This window comes from Cyprinodon tularosa, unplaced genomic scaffold (genome assembly GCF_016077235.1).
Source record: "Cyprinodon tularosa strain WSP-4 unplaced genomic scaffold, ASM1607723v1 ctg329, whole genome shotgun sequence".
NCBI classification, from domain to species: Eukaryota; Metazoa; Chordata; class Actinopteri; order Cyprinodontiformes; family Cyprinodontidae; genus Cyprinodon; species Cyprinodon tularosa.
Window position 1 is genome coordinate 478,815 of NW_024039040.1, and position 23,056 is coordinate 501,870.

General features: G+C 35.7%; 1 protein-coding gene across 1 annotated transcript in view; it reads right to left on the minus strand.

The window, feature by feature from the left end:
• Positions 1-23,056, minus strand: part of LOC119788871 (receptor-type tyrosine-protein phosphatase N2-like) — a 299,019-nt gene that overhangs the window by 54,238 nt on the left and 221,725 nt on the right. Inside the window, exon 14 of the mRNA XM_038293569.1 lies at positions 8,043-8,240. Coding sequence (XP_038149497.1) covers positions 8,043-8,240 — 198 coding nt within the window. The remainder of the gene's footprint in view (positions 1-8,042; positions 8,241-23,056) is intronic.

Consider the following 23,056-nt stretch of genomic DNA (forward strand, 5'->3'; position numbering starts at 1 on the left):
CTCCAGTATTTAAAGCAGATCCTATAGTCCAGATTAAATGTGCAATCTGGTGAGTTTTAGGTCTTGAGGAAATCCCTGAAAAACTGGCAAAATAAGATGTGAAATACTGTAGGCCTCAGAATTCTATCCCTAAACCTCTGTCCATCTACTTAGAGCTGGTAAGTCTTTGGCAATCGCTATTTTGGTTGAATTACAATGAAAGATAATAAATGTTAACCAAAAACAAATAACCAAAAAGGAATGGTGCAACTTGGACACAAGTATGTCCACATATAGACCAACTATGGTTGTGTTAAGGGATTCCTTTGCAAAAAACCAGCATGTCTGTAACCGATGCAGTCTCACTCTCAACTCAAATATTGATGCTTGGTCAAAGTCCTCTCTTCATTATTTGACATGTAGTGTGTGAGCCAAGTTGTGGCAGGAATTTGGGAACATTTTCCATGAACTGCAAAAGAAAAAAGTAGCATTTACCCATTCCTTACCCTGATCCCTAAACCCAGAGAAACACTAATATTGATGTCACTATACGCTCCCAAATCTTCCACAATAACTTTGTAGGATAAAATGTAAAAAAAAAAATAGTTTTAGGTCAAGTGCATGTCAGGTGAAACAAAGCCGGCAACCTCTCCTTTACCCTGGGTGTGAATGTATGATAAGAGGGGTAACCCCTTCACATCAGTATGTGTCGTCAATGTTTGATGAGTTTGGAGTGAGAATGTGTTGCTGTAATATGCAGCAGAGGATATGAGTTCAGTTGCTAGAGTGTCCAATGGCTTAGAATTATTTAATCACTTTATTGAGGACACCAATTCAACTGCTTGGTAGTGCAACTGGCAGATACAATACAGAAAGACTGCCCTTGTGACATACTGTACAAGTGCATCAAGAGGATAGCCTTCAGGATTCATTTTCTGGGATCAAATGAAGATGCAAAATGAAAAAAATAAAATAATAATTCCTCTCTATTATATGTACTCTTTGTTGAACAGAAGGCAACTGCGAAACAGGAGGGGGAGCATTGGTAAAGCACGAGCCACGAACCAAATGTTAAAGATTAGGAAAGAAGAAAAAATTACAAAACAAGTTGAAGATAAACCTGACAGCACACATGTTCTGAATCTTGAATTTACTGGTGCAGCGACTTAATCTGCTTCTGGTTGTGACTTGTTCCAAGTGAGAAGCTTCAAATGCTTTAAGGAAGGTTTGACATCATTGTTTTAAATGTCCTTTTTTAACACCTCCACACATTCATTGAAAGAAAACCCTTTTCTTTATTCAGTTACCAAAAATGGTGCTTCCCACACTTCCTCCATGTCTTGGACCATAAGCTCAGAACTTAAAGCTTAGCTGAACGATCCTTGTCCTTGTCCTAGGAACATTTATAACACTGATACTCTTGTTTACTTATAGCTACACATAGTGTTCAAGAGGTTAGAAAGAAGTAGTTTCATGTTTTGTTTAGCTTTTTGTTGACAGTACAGAAAGGGCATTTTGCAGCTCTGTAGCTGAATGACTGTTGAACATATCTGCTGCCTGGCAACTTATTCTACGTTGAGCTAAGAATCTTTTCTTGTTGTTAAATACGTGTAGATTTTGTTAAATGCTGCTTTATTAAGTTAATTAATTAGCTATGCTCCATTGCATTATTTAATAGCATACTTTGTCTTGTCATATTCAGCAGAATTTCACTGAGCTGCAGTTTATTTAGTGCGTTGCATAATAGAAAAAGTAGTGATTTATTTTAATGCAGTCTTTTTTTTTTTTGCTTTGAACATAGAGCTGGAAGTGCATTGAAGTGTGTTCTATCAGCCAGAGACCAGATGAGAGATGCACAACCCAAACAAATCATGACAGCCAATAACACATTAGCAACTTGATGCATTTTGGGCTTTAATCTGTTGAAGATTACCAGTTTGGGTTTGAACTAAGCAGCAGAATAAGAAAAAAAGATAATATAAGGGACTTGACACAAGGCATGGTTCCTGGTACCAGAGAGATGGTTCATACATTTCAGAAGTTAATGATCTGAAGGGATTTCAAGGAATCAATCTCTTTGGGTTTCAGAGAGTGGTCTGAAAAAAGGAAATATTCACTGAAATTTAGTGTATTTTTAGAGAAAAAAAGGGAAGATTTATTCAAGATGAATAAAAAACAGCAGCTCTAATAGGGAAGTTGGAGAATATGTTTCTAAATGCATATGTCAAACCTTTGCTCAACACTGTGGAAGCTCACACAAACACCTTTCAATGTAAATTCAATACATCAAATCAGCTGATATCAATTGCCAACAGCCTGCATCCAGAAGCAGCTGCCTTCATTTTAGTGAGAAGGTGACATCATCCTGTTACATTATTATGTCTCTCCAACTCAATCTTCTCCCCTCCCCTCAGCTGACCACATTAGAGTGATTTAACATCCATTTCCCGAAGCCCATTTTTTCTCCTCTGTTCTGCCCTGTGACCTACTCCAACCATCAGATCACATCCCGGCGGCCTGGTGGGGAGCTCTGAAAAAGTAAAAAGGCATTCCCAGCAAGGCGAATCTCGGCAGAGGCTCCCGCTGCAACATAATCTATGACACTTAATTGGCCAGCAACAAAGGACAAGATAAAGTGCTTTATATAGAGAGTCGCCTAATCCTCTTAAGACACAAGAAAAGAGGATGTGTGGGGGTGATGGTGGTAGTGAAGGGTCCTTTGAGAATAAGTCACATGGGAGCATTAAGTTCGATAAGATGGTGAAGCTGGTTTTTCTCATAATAAAATCTTTGGATGGAGGATGACACAATGTGCCAGAGGTTTACAAGTGGCAATTAATATCTGAGCGGGGATGATTGGTAAAGCAGCACATCCTCATTTTTTTTCTAAAGTCGGATTTTTAATAAATGCTCAGTGGTAGCTTCTATTGAGCACAGGGCCTAGCATCAGATCAAATATTTGCTTTTCCCTGTCTCCCTGCTCTTCAATAGATTGTGTCTCCTGATGTGACATCACCCCTAAAACCAAAGTGTTTTCAGTCTATCGAGTTTCCCCCCCTCCAACATGTCGGCTGAGGCCCCAGGTTTGTTGCCAGGAAACCCTCTGCTCCTGCTGCTCCTGTCTGCAGTTAACGTCATGGTTGGAATTCGAAATGAGGTCTCCTGTAAGCGTGAATATTTTTGTAAGACTGACACTTTTGACTGCTAGATGGAAATATAAGCAGTCACAGGCACTGTTCCAAAACGTGGACATGAGGAAAAAAAAATGACAGACAGAAAAGGAGGTTAAAAAATGAATGAAAATCAGAAAATAAATACATTATTAAAAAAAGTAACAGGAAATACAAGAAATTTGGTTCCTCCCTTTTCCTTCTTCTCTCAACTACGACGTGCAGTGTTTTGATTAAAGGTAACACAAACTATTATATCATCATACCAGTAAAAAATTTTCTATTTTACACAGAATCACCTGCAGGACTAAATATGTTGTATATATCTTGAACTGTCCTCATCATTCTCTTTAAATAGGAAAAAAGCTAAAGGAGAGAACACAAGTACATAACAATATTCAAAATAAAGACGAGAGATTGACTGTTGCTAGACATCTCATAACAGCTGGCCGTGCTATTTGTTCCTTTAATTTTCAGGGCATACAGAGAAAAACTCTTCCTTCAAAGAGAAGCCTTCTTCCTACAGACTGTAAACCTTAAGGGACTGAAGAATTGGCAATCTTATGTATTTATCTATTTTGTAGTTGGACTAAGACTAATCTAACTAATAGAGCTTTGCACATTTGCTGCTGAGCTGATTGCTCAGCCTGCCTCTGATTGGTTTAGATGTTCTCTATTCTTTATATGGATACGTTGTGTTGGTTTTCTAATAACCTAACAGCTACACATAGCCAAAATGTGTACTTACCCATATCAAATTTATGAAGAACCTTAGAGCGCTAGTTATATTGATTTATTTTTTTTTGGTTACCCCAGAATTGTGCTCCCATCTGTACGCTTATTTCCTTCTATTGGGAAACACAAGAGCAGTAAAAAAAAACTATTGGAAAGACTGCATTAAAACATGCAGATGTTTGAAATTATGATTATTCTAAGTATGTGAAATAGTAGGTAGCACTTATGAGTACCTAAATTATGTAGCTGCTGGTGATAAAAAAAAAAAAAAACAGTTACTGTTTGCATGTAAAACTATTCATCAGAGTTAGACCAGAAGGAAGTTAACATTTTCCCAACAGTCTAGGGAAATTCTATGCTGTGGTTCTATTGGTAAAGCAGAGAACATACAGACAGGGATGCCCATGCGGACCCATGTAGGTACCGTATAAATCCGAGGACTGTCTTGCTTCAGGCAATAAAGCTACCAACTGTGCCACTTTGCTGTAAAGGCCTTGAATTAAATTTCTCTGTAAGGTAAACGATTTACAATTAACTAGAAGATTTCTCTGGGATAATTGAATAATTTAATGTAAAAGAAAGATAAAATACACACAAAAATCACAAAGCAGACAGAGAATTTTTTCATTGCACTCAACTGAATAAAACAATTCAACTTTTTAAAAGGCTGAAGCAGAACATTGTGAAGCAGAGGGATGTTCTGCTTTTGGTGGAGTTACAGTTTATCCCATGTTTGTAGTTTAAAGGATTCATCAACAGTGTGAGAAGATTATCCTGCAATAGTTTTGTTTACAACATGTTTTAGCCATTTTATTCTGATAACCAATGCCTATATATATACGGTAAAATCTAATACATCTTTTAAATCTGATTACATTTTAATCCAATAGTGAACTTCTCTGAATTTAAGCATTGCTGACATTGTTTGCTCTGTAGCAAACAAAATAAGTGGGAACATTGAGGTATTCTTTTAGATCCCTTCACTATGATCTTCAAAGTATTTTTAACAATTTTGTTTGATCTATTTGATGGATTATTAGAGGTTTTTAGATTTCTTTGATGCCTCACGTGCCTCAGTTCCAGTTTTAATGCTAACTCCCGTTCTTCTCCTGAGAACTATATGGTAATTATAACTATTTTCTTCAAACTTTATTTCTTTTTTCTTAATAGTCAGTATACATGTGATGGTATGGATTAACCTTTCAGAATTCCTCCTCACATATTCTGCTGTGAGTTTTGAAACCCACCAAATTTGACATTTAGGTTAAATAAAATATTTGACAATACCATCAAAATTAACACAATTGTTGATGATTTGTTTTTTTTTTAAATCAAAAGGGAGCTGAAACTGTTGGGAAAGCTGTGATCATACGTGAATATGTCTTTCCCATGCAGATTTGTAAAAAAATAAATCACATTTATACTTCAGATCCGCCATAGTTTAGGCAGAACTGTCCATGGTGCTGATTTCAGCTACGGCTGTGTGTGACCGATTAGTCTCAGACTGTCGTAGAAGTTAAAGGATGCATTTAAACAGAAAATTTCAATGCATATCTGGTAGTGTTCATTCACCTGTATTAAAGAACCACTTTATGCCTACAGCTTATATTGAAAAATAAATCTAGTCTTAAAATGATTTCTTTTGTAATATAAATCGGCTCAGATGAGGATTCGGTTTCTATCATATGATAAATGTATTTCAAAGAAATAAAGTGCTGAAAAATTTATATAGATACATATTTTTTCTTTAATATTTCATATAACAACTGGTGATTAAGCCAGTCAAAATACTGGGAGGTTTAAACATTAGTAACACATAAACCAACTAGAGAAGTGGAAAACATACCTTTATCCCTTACTGTGTATGGATTGACAGAAATACAGGTCAGATATGAGCTACAGTACAGGGAAAAATTCGATGGTGATTTAGAAACTTCCTAATGCAGATTTGATCCCTGTTGTGGCAACTGATGTGTCAGATCTCTGTGGTGCATAAATTGTATTATTTATATATCTTTGTATATCAAGTTGAATGAATTTAGTATTAGTTACTCTAAACATATGTAAGAGGTTTTAGACATGTTGATACTCAAAAATCAGAAATATCCTAGATAAAAAGAAAATACTGAAAAATAGTCTATACCTTTATCCATTTTGTATTATATCATTTAAGACAGCTTACATCTCTGTAGACCGAAAACATCCTGGATACAAGCTGTTCAGACTATTAGTATAATCTGACGTAATCCCATATGCTAACTGGATTAATTTAGACTGTAATTATGGATATCTCCATTTCATCCTCCTATCACGTAAGACATGGAACCTCAATGGAGAAAACTTCATCACCACTATTGGAAAATGTACCTAGACATGTTCATCCCTCTTTGCCACAAATCCAGATGTATTTTTCAGGCACATATAACCTTGGCACTTTAAATACAGGCATTATACCATGTTGTGGCTCTGCAGCGCTTGTCAAAGGCATTTTATTTTGCTTGATTTTGTGCCTGCGTGGAACAACAGAGGAACTCACTGCAGAGGCGGCAAAGAGAGTCATTTCAGCCGTACACAATCTCATGGGTAATTAGAATCTTTGAACACATCAAGAAAAAAAAGAAAAGAAGCCTGCTTTATCACATCTTGTCTGCAGGTTCATAATGCGTGGAGAGTGAGAGAGTAGGAAGGGATGAAGAGGTGGTGGGCTGCTGAAGTGAGTAGCTTTACATCGAAATTACGATGACACTCAGAATGCAACCGAGGTTCAATCGAGATTTCATCTGCGGGAATAGACGAGGCTGAGAGGGCTGCTTATAGACGCTGTGGGTGTAATGAGATGTACAAAAGAACGGAGACAAGGAGATGCAAAGAACGATGTGAGGAACGAGAGGTGTGTATTTGTGCGTGAGGAGAATGTTTCTAATATGTAGAAAACCAGATGGGGAAGTATCAGATTCAGGCAAAAAGGTTTAGCAGAGCTATTAGGAATGACACATGGGAAACGACAAGAGATAGAGGAAGCAAAGGAAGCTTTCTATAAACAAAAGATAACAGAAGTTAATCAATCAAATGAATATGAAACATGTGATTTGTATCCATTAGCTTGGGAATGTGATGGACTTTTCCTATTGAAAGGGAAAGACAGACAACAACGAAACAGTAACAGGTTTTCATGTGCAAAGAAGAAATACTTTTCAGTAAGTTGGGCATATAATTACAGGAATAACCTTGGAAAAAGCTTATATATTCAGTTAATAGGCATTTATTCTATTATTCATAACAGTTTATTTCCTATGCTCTCCTATCCATGTCTTTTTTTTTTTTTAGAAATATACCTGCTTAAAACATTTTTCCAATAATCTCTTCTTATTTACTTTAATCACTCTTTGGTTGGATAAAGGCACCAAAGATGGTTAGTTTGAAAAGTAACTACTTGCTTGAGCTAAGAAATTTTAATTGACACACAATATTGAAACCAGCTCTTCTTCTTTAGAACATAATGTCAAATCTTTTCTCTGCATGGTCTTTCATGCTCCATGGCTGTTAATAAAGTGGTGGATTATTCTCATAACAGGTTGTTCTGAACATTCAAAAATCTGGATGTGTTCAGAAATTTGGAACTACATGATTAAAAAACTCTAATAAAAAAAAAAAAAAAAACTATAAGATCCCTGCTGATTTTTCAACAGAATCAGACAAATCAGACATTTTGCAAGTTATACTCAACAAATCTGAAAGTGTAATGTGAAATGTATATTGATAGAATAAAACAAATCAGCAAGCTTAAAACATGTAAGGAATTCTTAGTCTAATAAAGGATTTGAAATTTGAAAGCCTGGTTCTGCTGGAGGTTTCTTCCTGTTAAAAGGGAGTTTTTACTCTCCACTGTTGCTACAAGCATGCTAAGTCTGAGAGATTGCCTTTGAGTGAATGAGTCGATGCAATCAACTGGTTTTCCTCAGACAGAAAACATTTAATCAATTTGACTGTATGATCTGCCTTGAGATGACATGAGTTGTAAATTGGCGCAATATAAATAAACTGAATTTAAATGAAATGTTTTCTATACACAAAATCTATAACTGTCTTACGCCTTCAGTGTAGATATGAATCATGACTCAGTGAAACAACTACAAAGCAATTAAACTGGAGACTCACCAGAATCATGTGACCAGTAGAGATGTCCATGTTGGAGTGGGAGGGCTCTTCGCTCCATGAGGAGATGCTGCCACGTCCAGAGGGGCTGATGGCCGGACCGCCATCGCTGAACTGAGACGAGACGCTGTTGATCCTAGTGGACATCGGCTCAGGACGTTCGACAGAAGGTTTGACAGACATGCGCTGCCGACAGAGTTCCTGCAGGAGGAAGAACAGGGACACATCATTACCTGCTCTAATGCAATAAATAACAACTAATGAGGACTGTCGATGTGCAGTTATGTGCAACAGAGGTGTCAAAAGTGTTCATATTCTTTACTTATCGAATAATACAGACAGCTGAGTAAAAAAAACTGAAATATAAAAGTAGCTCATCCCTTTAGTAAAAGTAAAAAAAAACAAACAGGTAATTCACTGTATTTATAAAGTTTGTGATTTAAATGATACAAAACAGACTTTTAATGAACTTTAGCACACTTCAGTGGTAATGCAATTCTGCACATCTACATTTTAGGTATGCCTAGTGGGTTAAAACCAGTAGAGGTCTGAGTAGCTGGTACACAATGGGTTCAGTTTCCTCGTTTGCTCACTGTGTTGTTTTAGAGAACATTACATTTTTTTAACTTGATCTAGTTTTGCACCAAATTAAGATTTTAGACAGCTTAATGAAAATGGAGCTGAACAGAGGTCCTGAATGAACAGCTTAATGGTGCATGCAAGTCAGATTTGCAAGTAGTATTAAAATTTGAAATAGAATTTGAAAGAATCAACATGAGATCTTATAACAGGGGAATTGATGGGGAGGCATTTTGTGTCTGATAATCTGATCCATTATCCTGCTTCAACCATGTCACTCTCAGTATTTTCTTTAAACATATAAACTCCAACTGAACCAATTCTCTTGATTTTTCCTGTTTTTTTGCAGCTGTTATTTCATATCTTTATCAGTAACTACAGTAACTAAAATAACAAGCCTGTTTTGAGAAAGTATGGTGTGTAAAGTATAGATTTTTATTCAAATACAGTCTCTTTTAATGTAGTGAGTAAATTATAAAAGCTGAAAAAAAATTAGATAAAAAATAAAATAAAACCTAACTCTAATAATGCAAACCTTACATCACGTGTACATGGGCAACATTTAGTGTTTTAAGGGTTCCAAACAATACTTATTTCATATTTACATTTAAATCACTATTTGCACTTTTGAACTTAACGATCAGGGGGATATTAGTGAAAGTTGGGTTTAACAGGTGGAAGCTGAACCAACAACAGTCCAGATTTACAGGTTTCTGGGGAGATTTTAAGTTCCCTTCCATAAAGCTTCACCTTCTTAATCTCAGTATCTTTATTTTAACTTTATTTCAAAAACAAAGTCTTCACCTTGAAGGCCAGTGAGAGTTAAACATTCAAATCTCATAAGATTTTATTGTTGATTTGTTTTTCTTTTATGAGTTTGCCTACATCTAGAGGTTTTCTATCTAAACATGGCAGTTATGATGTTATTGAGTCTGAACTATGGTGTTACAAACAATGCATTCAAGATGCAGAGGTAACAGGAGAGAATCCAAGGCTCACTCCTGCCAAGCTGCCCTAACCAACTCATTCTAGAGACGCTACTGTTTTTCCAGACAAGAAGATCTCTCAGCAGTCAGCCTCTTTCCAGCAAATACAATACGTTCATTCACACGCCTGAGCAAACTGTTATTTTCTGTCTACTGGATACGTGACCACAATGAAATACTGACACAATGGCTTTGGTTTACGCCTCCTTTGCGGAGCTCCCAGCAGTAATGCCAGCCAGCTATAATGACTGACTGTTACTCTCTCCACAGACGTAAAGGACACTGGCTGAAGACAATGTGGTTCTTAATGCAGCGCTATGATTTCACTCAACATGTAACAAAGACTGAAAATAAGATATAACATACCAAGACTGAACACTTACCTTTTTTATTTATATTTTTTTATGGGCACTCACCAATCACTATAGAGTGCTGCATTAGAACCTAAAGAGAAGGACGTACTATGACGTCCCACTTTATTCTTGTCATCATTTTTGGGCTCAAAACCAATAAAAATATACATCCACAAAAAAAAAAGGAAAGGCAAAGGTGTTTTATGACAACACATAACCAAGGATACAAAGGAAAGAGCTTGGAAATTAGCTTTAATAAAGGTTCATCAATGCTGATTGAAGAAATCTATCAATCTGGATAACTTCATTGGTAACTTCTCATCTATGTAAAAATAAATCCAAACATGTGTTTCGTCCATGGATCCTGTAGATTGGCACCTGGGACCCGTGACCCTGATGGTGGTTGGCTCGATGTCTCAATATATAGCCAATGTGATTTACTTTAAATAAAGTATATATTCTAAATGTTACACTAAGCTTGTAGTAGGGATGAATAACATAGACGTTTTAACTCTAAAAATGAGTTGAATTAAATCAGTTTTAAGTTCCCCTGATCATATTGATAATGAGTCAAAGTGTAAATCAAGAAGGGTATAGTGTTACTTTTACTCTAGATATGATTAATAGTTTAATACCTGAGGATTAAAATTTAAAGTAAAAAAGGAGGATCAAGATCAGCTATGTAAGAATGATACGCATTACTCAGTTCTACAGTTCTTAACGCATGTACACAGAAATTTATTTGTTTCGAAACTTCCAGGAAGTTCATTCCGAAAGCTAAAATTTGCTTTGAACAAGCTTGTATTTTCTCCAAATAAATATGGCTTTTTTTACAGCTTAGCATGTGTAATAGCGTGTTCCTGTGATGCTCTGTTACAGATTGGCGATCTGCCACTGGCCCATAGACTGCCTGAGACAGACACCGGACCCACCGCAACCCTGACGGAATAAGTGGTAGAGGATGGATGGATGGATGGATGGATGGATGGATGGATGGATGGATGGATGGATGGATGGATCGATGGATGGATCGATGGATGGATCGATGGATGAAGTCTTATCAACTAAACAAAAATGCTTCAGGGAAATATAGAATAAGTGCTTAAGATGTTATTAATAGCTGAGAATCAACACCTCCACACAATAGTACATAACATCACATTCTGCATATTTATCTTAGGGTGTTTTGAAAAATCTTTACGAGAAGGAGCCCAAAAATGTGTCAGGGTTGATAAATGATACTGAAAAAAGTGCCTGAAGCTGAGATTATGTTTATTGTGCAAAAGGCAAAGAAGTGAAGGAAACGGGAAGGCGACTAACTTTTGTTGCATCCTATGGTTCTCCTCCTGTTGTATTTATAGTTCTTGTTTGTCATCATATGTATACAACCCTTATGAATTAATTTGATATGAGTTAAGTTGTATGAGTGATTCTGAATGCAGTTTGCCCAGCGTTCATGCTTCAAACATTTAAAATATGCTTGAATTCCAAAGGCCAAGAAAGTTTTGCTATTCATAAAGTTTATTGTATTATTGTCGTACATCTTGCTATGGAATACTGTAGCCTTACCTCATCTGACTTTATCTATAAGTCTTTACATATTTAATTATTTTTGATATGATGTGACTGATTTAAAAATAAAGTCAAAATCTTTGTTTTGCAGCAAATTTTATCCTGTTCAAAGGCAGTTTTACTCTCAACTGTCGCTACAAGCATGCTTGCTGTGAGGGACCGCTTTCCAGTCAAAGAGTCGATATATACAGCTGGTTTTCCTTAGAAAGAAAACTTTGAACCCATCTGACTGTACTCTCTGGTTGAATTGCCTCTGTAAAGTGTCTTCAGATGACGTGTGTTTGTGAATTGGTGCTACAGTATATAAATAAACAGAATTTAACTGAATTAACCAGTGAAGTTTGTTCTGATTAAAGAATACTTTCTTTTGATAAGTTAAATTACTTTTGTGTTCACAAAAAATAGATTTCTCAGATGTTGTCCACTTCCTTTTTTTTGGAATATGAGATATAGCTGATATTTTAAATATTAAGCATGTTAGTTTGTGTAAATGTAGGTCATAACTGCAGATGAGATTAGAACCTGCTTATTAAGTTTTTATTCATTAAAAAAACTGTAAAACTAAATGTTATCGCTGATTTTCGTGAATATAAAATACTGCCTGTTAGATAACTGTGTAAAATGTTTTGCAGAACTATAAATCACATACATCCACCTGCAAGGACACCAACTAAAGCAGGAAAGCAGAGCCAATCTCTGTCAGAATCTGTGTCTCTTAATGAGGGAGATGCTGATGATTAACCGACACCGTGTACCTGTATGACTGACAGCAGAGGTAATGTGAGAGGGCCTTCATTAGTCTGTATCAGATCTAAGTAACGTTCTCACAGGTCCGCACGCTGACACTGATCTATGGGCATGGACAAGGACTTATAAACGCAGGCAGACTATTAAAGCGCCTCAGTATGTGGGTATTGGGATAAGTGCAGAATGTTGCCCTGACAGATTTATTACAAATACTTGTATATGTTTGCTAGGATAGTGTAAGATTGCACTTTATAATAAACTCACATTGGTTTTTTAAATAAATCTTTAAAAGTCTCCATGTATCTTCTTATTTTCTCTTCTGTTATTTAAATAGAAATTTGTTTACAAAAAGTTTTTTTTTATTTTTATTTTTTTATAGCCTATATATATATCCAATCACATTGTTTCATATATATTTTACTTTAAAAATGCTTTGCTTCAATACTACAACTCATAGGAGTAAAATAAAGTAATAAAGTTCTGACATTTTTTTCTGCAGGCTTATTGGATTTCTCAGATTCAGTTTTTCGTCTCTGGTTACTGATCCATAAAACAGTTAATTTGGGTAAAAAAATTATCTCTTAACAAAATCCATTCTAATCAATAGTCTGAACAATTGGGATTAATGTGAAATAAAGCCTCCTTAATGATAAATTCAGACCTGCTCTCTATAAAACAGTACATTTTAAATATTACTTACTTTTATTCTAAGTATTAAAAAGAGTTGTTACAGGATTCTGACCCAACATACTTTCCAACACACCAAAGACTCCAACCTAATATTTAGAGTTGATTAATAAGCAGGATTCATATATTAGAGAATAATCTAATCCTAGTTTTAGACATTAAATGATTCAGCCGCTTCAGGTGTTAGATTTTATGTTTCACATTTTATTTTTAGAGTGAACTGTCTATATAAATTCCATCAATTTTAAAGAAAACAACAACTTTTAATGAGGCTCAATCAGAACTTTATGTAAAGACTAGAACAAAAAAAGCTTTCAAAGTGGTTTCTCAAAGCTTTAAGAATGCCTTGATGACACCACAGCTTAATGACTTTTCTTAGTTACCTATCGTCACAATAAAAAAAAAAGGTATTTGTTTTATTTCAAGTATTAAATTATTAATGGAAAAGCCCAAGGAGTTAAGTTAATGTTGAAAAAGGACAACAGCAGTTTTGCACTAAAAAACCTTTTAAAGTCATTTCTGAGATACTACGGATAAAAGAAAAAAGAAATCATTGGAAAAAAAAAAAAAAAACTATTAAATACTCAGCCAAAGTCTGACTGTAAACGCTTTAGACTAAAGGATATCGGTTATGACCCTACAAGACTCATGCAAGTCATGAACTGGAAACCGCTGAAACACCAATACCAGCTGAAAAGTGAAACAGCTTTTCTATCACAATAGTTCAAGGCAGAGCAGAAAATAAAGCCCCTGTTCCAACATTAATGCCGTTAGGCTATAAAAGAATTTACAGCTGCCCTTAAAACCAAGTCCCATGCCTTCTGAAAAAAGAAAAAAAAAACGTTTATTGGGCCAGAAAAAACAAAACTGTTAGATATATTTGTCTACAATGGCAGTAATTGGAAGCAAAGGTGACGGGATGAGTTTTATTTAACCCAAGAACATTGTACCAGCTTTCATTCATGATGAATAATCCTAATCCTGGAATGTTCTCCTCCTGATACTGGGGCTTTACATTAAATAGACAGAAAAATAATAAAGAGGACCGAGTAGCACAGAAACACTTTTACTTCAACACAAACAGGAACCTGGAGAGATGAAGCTGGACAACATTGGGTGCTCCAACAGGATAATCTTCCCAAACAGACCTAAGAGCTAGCTCGGAAATAGATCATGTGTTCTGACATTAAAGTTATGTAATCATCTTTTCACAGCAACAACCTTAAACCTGCTGATCCTTTTATGAGCATCTCTAAAAGCCTGCCAAGTAAAAAAACTATAACAATAAACTTAGGTAACAGTTTTCATCTATTTGGGGGAGGCTTTAAAAATTAAAGACAACCAACATTTCATTTAAACCTGTGCTCCAAGATCTTGTTTTATAAACTGACTGAAGTTCTTTCTAGTATAAGCTTTCTATTAAATCTATGAAAAACATAAAAACAATAATTTTCATGCCCAGGATGAGCCGAGATGCTGAGTTTAGTCAATTAGAATAAAGATTAATATCTCCTCATTTCAAGCATTTTTATAATTAACTGTTCAAATGAATTGATCTTTAAAATGATATTATTATTCTTCTCCAGTCACAGGACAGCTACATGACACATCTCAGACTGGTGAGGTAATTTGAAGCTGTTCTTATTGTCATTCTTTATGTTTAATACAAGTCACATATTGTCTGGATAAATTAGTCGGAGTCCCCAGGCTGTTCCATAGAAGGAAAATGCTGAACGAACTTAACTCAATGAACTTTGCAGCTGCAGCAATTTTTTTTATGATGTAATTAAAAGTGCTTCAAAATGGCTTTCCTCTGAGAGCCAATTAGAGGACAGAGAGTGAAAAAAAGTAAAGAAACTGTATAACCCAGACAGGTTTATAGTGTAAATAGTGTAAATTTACAACTTCATTCTCTAAGCTGTGTGCAAACAAGCACCAGAATCTTTATTTATGCTGTATTGATCCCCACATTTCATCCCACTAATCACAGTACTTTATGTTGTGGAGGTCATTCTTGCAGATTATTTTTTGTATTGTTTGGTTTCTGCATCAGTACAGGCCTGAGCAGAAATGTTTCCCTTGAATGTTGATGTTACTTATTTTTTGTAAACCTTAAAGTAAAATTAAAGTGTTAAAAGTCACATGAGAGTAGATTTTGATTGTAAAAAGAAAGAAGAAATCGTCTTTTCCAGGAGGTTTGTGTGGCTTTCATTGAGATTAATATGTTGGACATCTCTTAAATCACATGCTTTCTGGCAAATCAAAAACATTGCATCAGACGCTTCAACTACATTAACTTTGACTTTTATTAGATAAGTGGATCAATGTTCACAATGATGGATTATCTATCTCTATCAGGCTTTTCAAATCAGTATAAAATACAATTAAATGGATGAAAATTAATGTGTCTGGAAGGTAGGACAGAATATAAATTGAAAGTGACTTTTAGATAAAAAACAATGATTGGATCTTTTTTGTTATAAATACGTAAAAAATAAAAAGCTAAGTCAAAACTGAAGGACAGCACAGCATATCTTTTTTGACTCTATTTCACAATAAAACAAAACAAAGAAGTGTCACTTACTGCTTTAGAAAATACTTATTTAGATTTAAATCTGTTGCTAACATACCAAATAGTAATACTTGGATATTGTTTTTCTTGAATAGAAATAAAAGAAAACCCAAATAAATTGTATTTAATTATAAACAGTGATCTTAATTTTCATTTGCATAACAGGTTAAAAAGAGCCCTAAAATTATTTGATTACTTACTTACTTTTAAAAATGGTTTTAATTTAAACTTCTCGTTTTCTTTAATTGGGGAATAAAAAGGTTTTATTTTCATTAACTTGGATTATTTTTTTTTTTTTTTCATAGAGCTAAATTCAACACTTAATCAGCGCTCACTTAAAGTATGTTTAATACCCGTTTAAAGGTTGTCTTTTTAAAGAGGTAGTTTTAATCTGTTAAACAAGTTCCACGGGACCATAATATCAATTTCTCGTGATTCATATGTTTTAGCCTTTTTAATAACTTTTCCAGGAATTCTTTTTTCACAGAGAAAAAAGGAAAGAGAACAGGAAAGAGTACGCATGGGAACTATTTTAAGCAAGCCGCTGTAAGTCTTAACTTACCATATCTGCAGTCGCAGAGAAAATTACTTTTAAAAAATCTCCAACATTCCCTGCTTTAAGAATTGTAAGATTGTAAAATTGTGCCCTTCCAATACAAACTCAACTTATATATAGACTATTTAACAAAGCAAACCTAAAGGGAGTTGTTCTCTCCACTGTTGCTACAAGCATGCTTGGTGTGAGGGATTGCTTTCGAATTATTGGTCCATGAAATCAGCTGGTTTTGCTTAGATAGAAAACCTTGAACCAATCTGACTGCATGCTCTGGTTTAATTGTAAAGTGCCTTGAGATGACATTGGCGCTATATAAATAAACTAAATTGAAATTGACTTAAAATTGAACTATTTATCAATTTCAGCCCATAGCAGAAACAAATGGGGATGGTGCTGTTTTTACTTTTGGGTAAATGAAACAAAAAAAAAATCCATAACTTAAAGAAAAACGTACATTTAGGCTATAAGACGCAGAGGCAGATCCTACAATAATCTGAGATGGGCTAGAATGCATTAGTTTGACCAGTGACCTTATATGCATCCCTACCTACAAACATTGAAAACATCTGAAGACCTTTTGTTATGGCAGGGACACTTCTAGGGACTGCATGAACATGAAATGATGCCTCAGCAGGACATTATTTGTTCATCAAGGCATGCGGTACACTAACCTAAAGCTAAATAAGGAAGGGTATTTTACATTTTTTTTATTTTTTTAGGTTAAAATCCAACCTTCCACTGCATTACTCATTAATTTATTTATTGTAACCTTCTTTATTTCCTTTCTTTACATATAGGCCTAATAGCTATAATTGGGAACAATAAACGGTTTATGAAAGTTTAATCCTTTCTTCATCCCATGAAGCCTCACAAGTCTGTACTCAAGCATTTGTTAAACTAAATTAAAGCTTTTTTAGATTCTAGAGCAGGGTCTCAAACTGGTTCCAGAAAGGGCCGTTTGGCTGCAGGTTTTCTCTTCAACTAAGCAATAGGGGACCATACTCCAGCTATCCCATCAAGTGAGTCCAGTCTTAGCATGATGACTTGATGAGATGAATGGAGTCTGGTGTGCTATTACTTGGTTGGAAAGAAAACCTGCAGCCGAATGGCCATTTCTGGAACCAGTTTGACACCCCTGTTCTAGAGCTTAATGATGTTATTTTGCAAGCAAGATGAATATTTGCAAGATATATTGTTGCCAAAAGATGTATTAGCCTCAATACAACCATGCTTCAAATCAGTGAAATGCAGTGATGCGTTTAACATCAACCAGAAGTGGCATGCTGAAGCAAAACAAATTAGATTTTGTTTTGCTTCAATTTTTCAAGCAAAAGTATGCAATTTGAGCCTTTGTTAAGGGGAAAGATGTTCCTCCCAACCAGACTTGATTTATTAGTTAACTTTGCCAGTTGCGAAACAAATCAATTGATTGGCTTAAAGTTCAAAATATGAGGTAGGAGCCTTTCCAGATGGATACTGTTTGGAATTCAAACTGAACTACACACACCAGTCTGGCTTATGCCAGGTTACTGATGTTGAGCTGAACTTTTTTAGCTAATCTGACAATTTTTAGAAGCTGAAGGAAATCCTCTTAACCACTCACTCCTAATTAGAATACTTCCAATTTAAGTGTGTTTGTGGTTGCCATGACTCAGATGACTGAGAATTTACACAGGCAACCAGGACCAGGTTGCATGCCGTATCGCCCTCTCAAATTGAGGAACCCCAGAGGGAGATAGGAGGAGACCTCCAAGGAATTAGCGCACTAGCTCAGGGAGAGATAAATAAAAGTCTAGATTTTTTAACTTCTGTGAATTTTGCCATGCTCAATTAACAGATGATAACATTTTGGCAAATTCACCAAAATAGTGCCATTAGCCTCCCTAAATTCGCCTAATTCCCCTTGCTCAGCTAGGCTTGATCCTTTGTTTCAGCTGTAAAATTTGCGTTCGGTGTCAACTTAACTTTATATGGTGGTTCAGCTTCAGTATGCCACAGAGACCATAAAAAATAGATATTTTTATTAGTGGAACCTAATGGTTACAGGACGGACTTATATTGTTAGATAGCTTGTGCTTCACATAAGTCTTGATATGACATCTATATGCGATCTATTTGTGTGCTATTTTCAAATCTGTATATTTTTCTCCCACCATATAGGTTATCCATAACTTAATTCATTTCTATATAGAACATTGAGAATCATTTGTCCAGAGGGATCTTATTCTGCCTTCTATGTTGCATTGCGAACTAACACCTATCTTTATTGCGACATTGTTATTAGCATTAGTCATTAGCATTTCAGTTTTAGATTTACTTGCCTCTTTTTGCTATAATGGGTCTTAATGTTAATACCCTTATTGGTTTCTTATTAATCATTACCTTTTTACTTAGAGGTTTAGTTTTAATGATACCAGTCTAGTTCAGAAGCTTCTTAACTTTAATATTGAACTAAACGTTCAAAGTTTTGTTCTTGAGTTCTTGAATTTTAGGAAGGATAGGATTGTGTTTATTCTGCATTTGTGTCGTGGTTGCGGTTTGAGAATGCAATTTACACATTTCCAGCAGCTATGGTTCTACGTATACAGTCTCACAACTTACAAACCTGGGATACATTAAAATTGGCCAAAGACTAAGAGCTGCCTAATTTCTAAATCCTGAGAAATCAATGGTGTCCTAACTTGCTAATACTTGCTAAAATGACCAAAATTGTAAATAATTGACCTTGGAACTTTTCAATAGTTAAAGACATGAGAAAACAAATACATTTTGCACAAAAGAATCAACCAACATCTCAAGAGGTTCCTAAAACCTATTCTGAAGGTGCTTCAAAATAAGAAGGAAGGCCTACCTTTGATTTATCCCAATGAAAGAAATAATCTTTTTGGTTAAACGTTATCTGCAATAACCAGTTGCCATCTTTTTCTAATTGTTCTTCCATGATCTAAGTTAACTCTGAGTTAGTTATCTAACTGTTCTTTAGATTTTACCTTATGTGTCAGTCTGCATTGCCTGCTCTGGCAGACTGTGTCACCATCATGAAACTCTGTGATGGTAATAAAACTGATAAATGTCCTTGTTTTTATTGAGTTGGTTAGGTAATATAAAATGGTTCTCTCATTACACAGCCTTTTAAATGATTTCATCAGGCTATAAATTGAACAGGTTAATGCTGTTATAGTGGTGATGGTGCCAAGAAACTGTGATGTCAAGAGTTAGATCATTTCTTACGAATTTAGAGAGCGTTATTAGCAGTTCTAAAGGGTATTTGAATTCAAGGACTCATCCGCTTTGCAAGTCACTGAAAGCTTGTTGAAGCAAAAACCATATAAAACAGTCAAAGCCATGTATATATTAGATGATCATATAGATGACAAAAAAGAAAAAAAAATTTTTTTTAACCATAATCTTTTCCCATAATGAAAATATTAATTTCCCAATAAAAATAATGATCCTGGCATCCTTGCATTTAAATTAAAACTTAGATTTTGTTTTTCCATAGAGGTTAGAAAACTAAGAAATTTAGCTTATAGTTGAATAAGGCAGAAATCTAAGTGAACAGCATAGAAAAACAGTGGGCTGGGAAATGAGCCAAAGAAGCTTTAGTTGCTCCCATACTTTCGTCAGCTGACCTCCATTTATTGAAAAATGGGTCATGGTGGTAATGGGTCCAGCTTTCTCCCCAGTAACACTATTTGGTAACTGCAAATACATCTCAAGGTCTTCCAAGATCAGAAATCCCTGGGCGAATTTTGTTAAAAACCTACAAGGTTTAGTATATAGAACAAACCTGATTAGACTCCAAACCCCCTAAAGTGACACATTTCAGTAGGAAGGAGGAAGGACTCATCTCAAAGCTAACTCATGAATGATGCAGCTTCTTCCATTATCTCCAAGGCTGAGTCTAAACAGCCAGATATCAACCTTTTGTATCCAGGAAGCTGTTATGTTGTAAATTAGATGTCTCCTCAGAGGCTTTGGATGAACCTCAAGCCAGGGTTAAACAACTGAACAAACTTTGCTGCTTCTTCACAAGCATATTCGAAGCGTTGAAACACATCACATTTTTGTTAATCCATATCCAGCTTCTTCTAGCTGGTTCATATAACATAATAATTGCGCTATTAATGTGTGTAACATTTGATCGCAAAGAATTTAACATTTAGTAAGTAATGAATAAGTCATATTACTGGATGCATTGGATTGATTTCTCCTAAAGTTTAAAGTTGACATACAGACTGGGTACAGGAACATTTAAAATGCTGGGTAAATAATAATGGAAACTTTAAGCCATACTGTAAGTCAGTTGTATGTTATGGTAAAACTGGGCAAATGGAGAAACAAGCACAGGGAAAAACAAGGAGAGATGAGGAACCAGCACTGACGAACTGCACAGGGAGACTATTTATGGTTGACTGAACAAAGGGAGGATTAACGAGCTGATTGGGAGCAGGTGTGAACAGAGGCTTAAGGAAAAGGAAACCAACACAAGAGGGCAACAAAGAAAAGCCTAAGAACTCAAATAAACCCCAAAACACAACAAAATAGGAATTAAAATAATAAAACTAGAAAACAAAGAAAAAGATGAATCAACATGAAACTGAAAACTCAAAGAAAACTTAACAGAATCAAGACCATAACGGTATGATAAACAATAAAACACCTTTTTTTTCTTGACTTTAATGGTTATACTTGTGTTACCTTCAGATATCTACTAATAAAAGGAGCAATATTGAAACAGTTTCTTGCTCGAAATCGTATTAGCATATATTTGTTCTTTTTTATGTAATTCTTTTGTTATATCGGTTTGAAGAAACAATTCTTTTTTTTTCATCGCAGATACAAGATCATATGTGGTGTGAAATTAAAACTGTTGCTGTAGCAGGCTGCTAGGTCCGTTGTGGAGTAATCCAGGGACTCTGTGACTGACAAGCTTCATCTACTGTCTCTCCACCCCACACTCCAACATGCGGTACACGATCCTCTGTCAACACCTGCCAATCAGCGTCTCCTTTGTTGGCAACTACCCAATCCCGTGTTGCAGTTACACCCGTTCCATTTGATTGACAGGGTTGTGGAGGGGCGGGGTGATGGGGGACTGATGGGGATTGGTTAAGGGTGCACGGGAATTGAGGGGCTGATGACATAGATGGAAGCTGAAGTGGATGGGAGCAAAGGTGTGAATCTAGGCCTCCAACAAACGGGCCAAGGGGCAAGACTCATTAACATACAGTCAACTGGTTAGTGTGCAAAAGTGTGTGTGTGTGTTTGTCTGGAGGGGAGTGTGTGTTTGACAGTCAGTATGAAGGAGCTGCAGTAGTAAAGCCTACAGGCTGCCTGCCGCTTTCTGTCTGCTTTAATTGCTTGTAGCCCCAGAGACTGCACACAGACACACACATGCACAGCACACACATCACCACGGACACAGGATCCAGCCCAGGGAACTCCTCCACACAGCAGTGCTGACAAAGAGACAAGGTTTACACGGCTAAGATGGGAGCTGAACATCGAGGTCTTTCACTGACGATGACAACAGCTCACTGCCGGGATTGTGTGAAGACATCAGAAGGAACAGGATCGACAGGAGCTTTGGGAGCAGACTAAGTCAACCAAGTAAGACCAAGCATATTTTATAGCTGGATATCTCCCTGATAAGTTATGAGTAAACATGTGAGGAATAGCCTGATATCGGGTTGTTCCTGTGTAATGTCTTTAGTTGATATCTTTAAAGTGTTTTTTATTGTTGCAAAGCTGTCAAATCTTCACCAAAGAGCATAATTCTACTTAAGTATTTATCAATTTTGCAGTTCTCCTGACAATTAAACAACAATCTCTACATAAACATTAGGATTAGAAACTTCTGTACTTTAACGCAACATTACAGTTTATTTCAGGAATAAAAAAGTCCCTGGAGAAGAGCATAAAGTATAGGCACTTATGTGTGGCGGCTGTGGAGGGGCTCATTATAAAATCAATACTCACAGGACCACTCTCATTTAAAAACATGGCGGGGAAAAGGTCAGCGAAAGCGATGGAAAAATCTCAATCTAATTCTTGCTCAAAAAACCACTTAATATTGGATTCTGTAAATTAAATTTCACACTTGGCTATTCTGGCCAAAGGATAATTGCAGCCAGCAAACGAGGAGGAATAAAAATAACCGGAGGTTGGAAAAAAAGAGAAAATCTGTTTACTTTGATGCCTTAAGTTTTGTACAAGATATTAACTTGTGAAACAAAACAGTGCTCATTTGTTAAAAACATGACTAAGAAATCTTTCTTAGCAACTAGTTCCTGCAGTTTACATAGCAGAAAGTTTAACTTGAAACAAAGAATAATTGGCAAAAATGTATTAACACCCTCAAATACATGTCAAAGCTGAAAATAATTGTAAAGAAAGAGTTTTAATAATTCAAAGTTCAGGGTTCATAGACATCTGTGGAAATATGTAGAAAACTCCAGTAATTCAAAAGCTTGTCCTCATCTTCATTAAATAGAATATTTTTTTGTATTTCGACAGGACAGATGTGTTGGGCTGAACCCTTTAAGGCCAGAGGAGCTGGCAAATCACAGTGGTTTAAGCTATAACATGCATAATTCAAACCATACAAGCATCAGATTTGAAGTACAAAGCATCATGCTACCTACATCAATGGAACTTTAGCACCACAGTGCTGGAGACTCCATATGTAAAGTTATCCAATCAAGCAATTATCCATCCATCTTATTATGCTGGTGCCTATCTCCAGCCGTCTATGGGCGAGAGACAGAGTACACCCCGGACAGGTCGCCAGTCCATTAGGTGTGTAAATCACATCCATCATGGCGATTCGATTCAGTATTGATTTCCTGACCCAACGATTCGATTATTTTCGATACTCAAGAATACACCACGATTCAATTTGATTCGATTCGATTAATCGGTTAATTTGTTTTTTTTTTGTTTTTTTTTACACCTTACAGGCT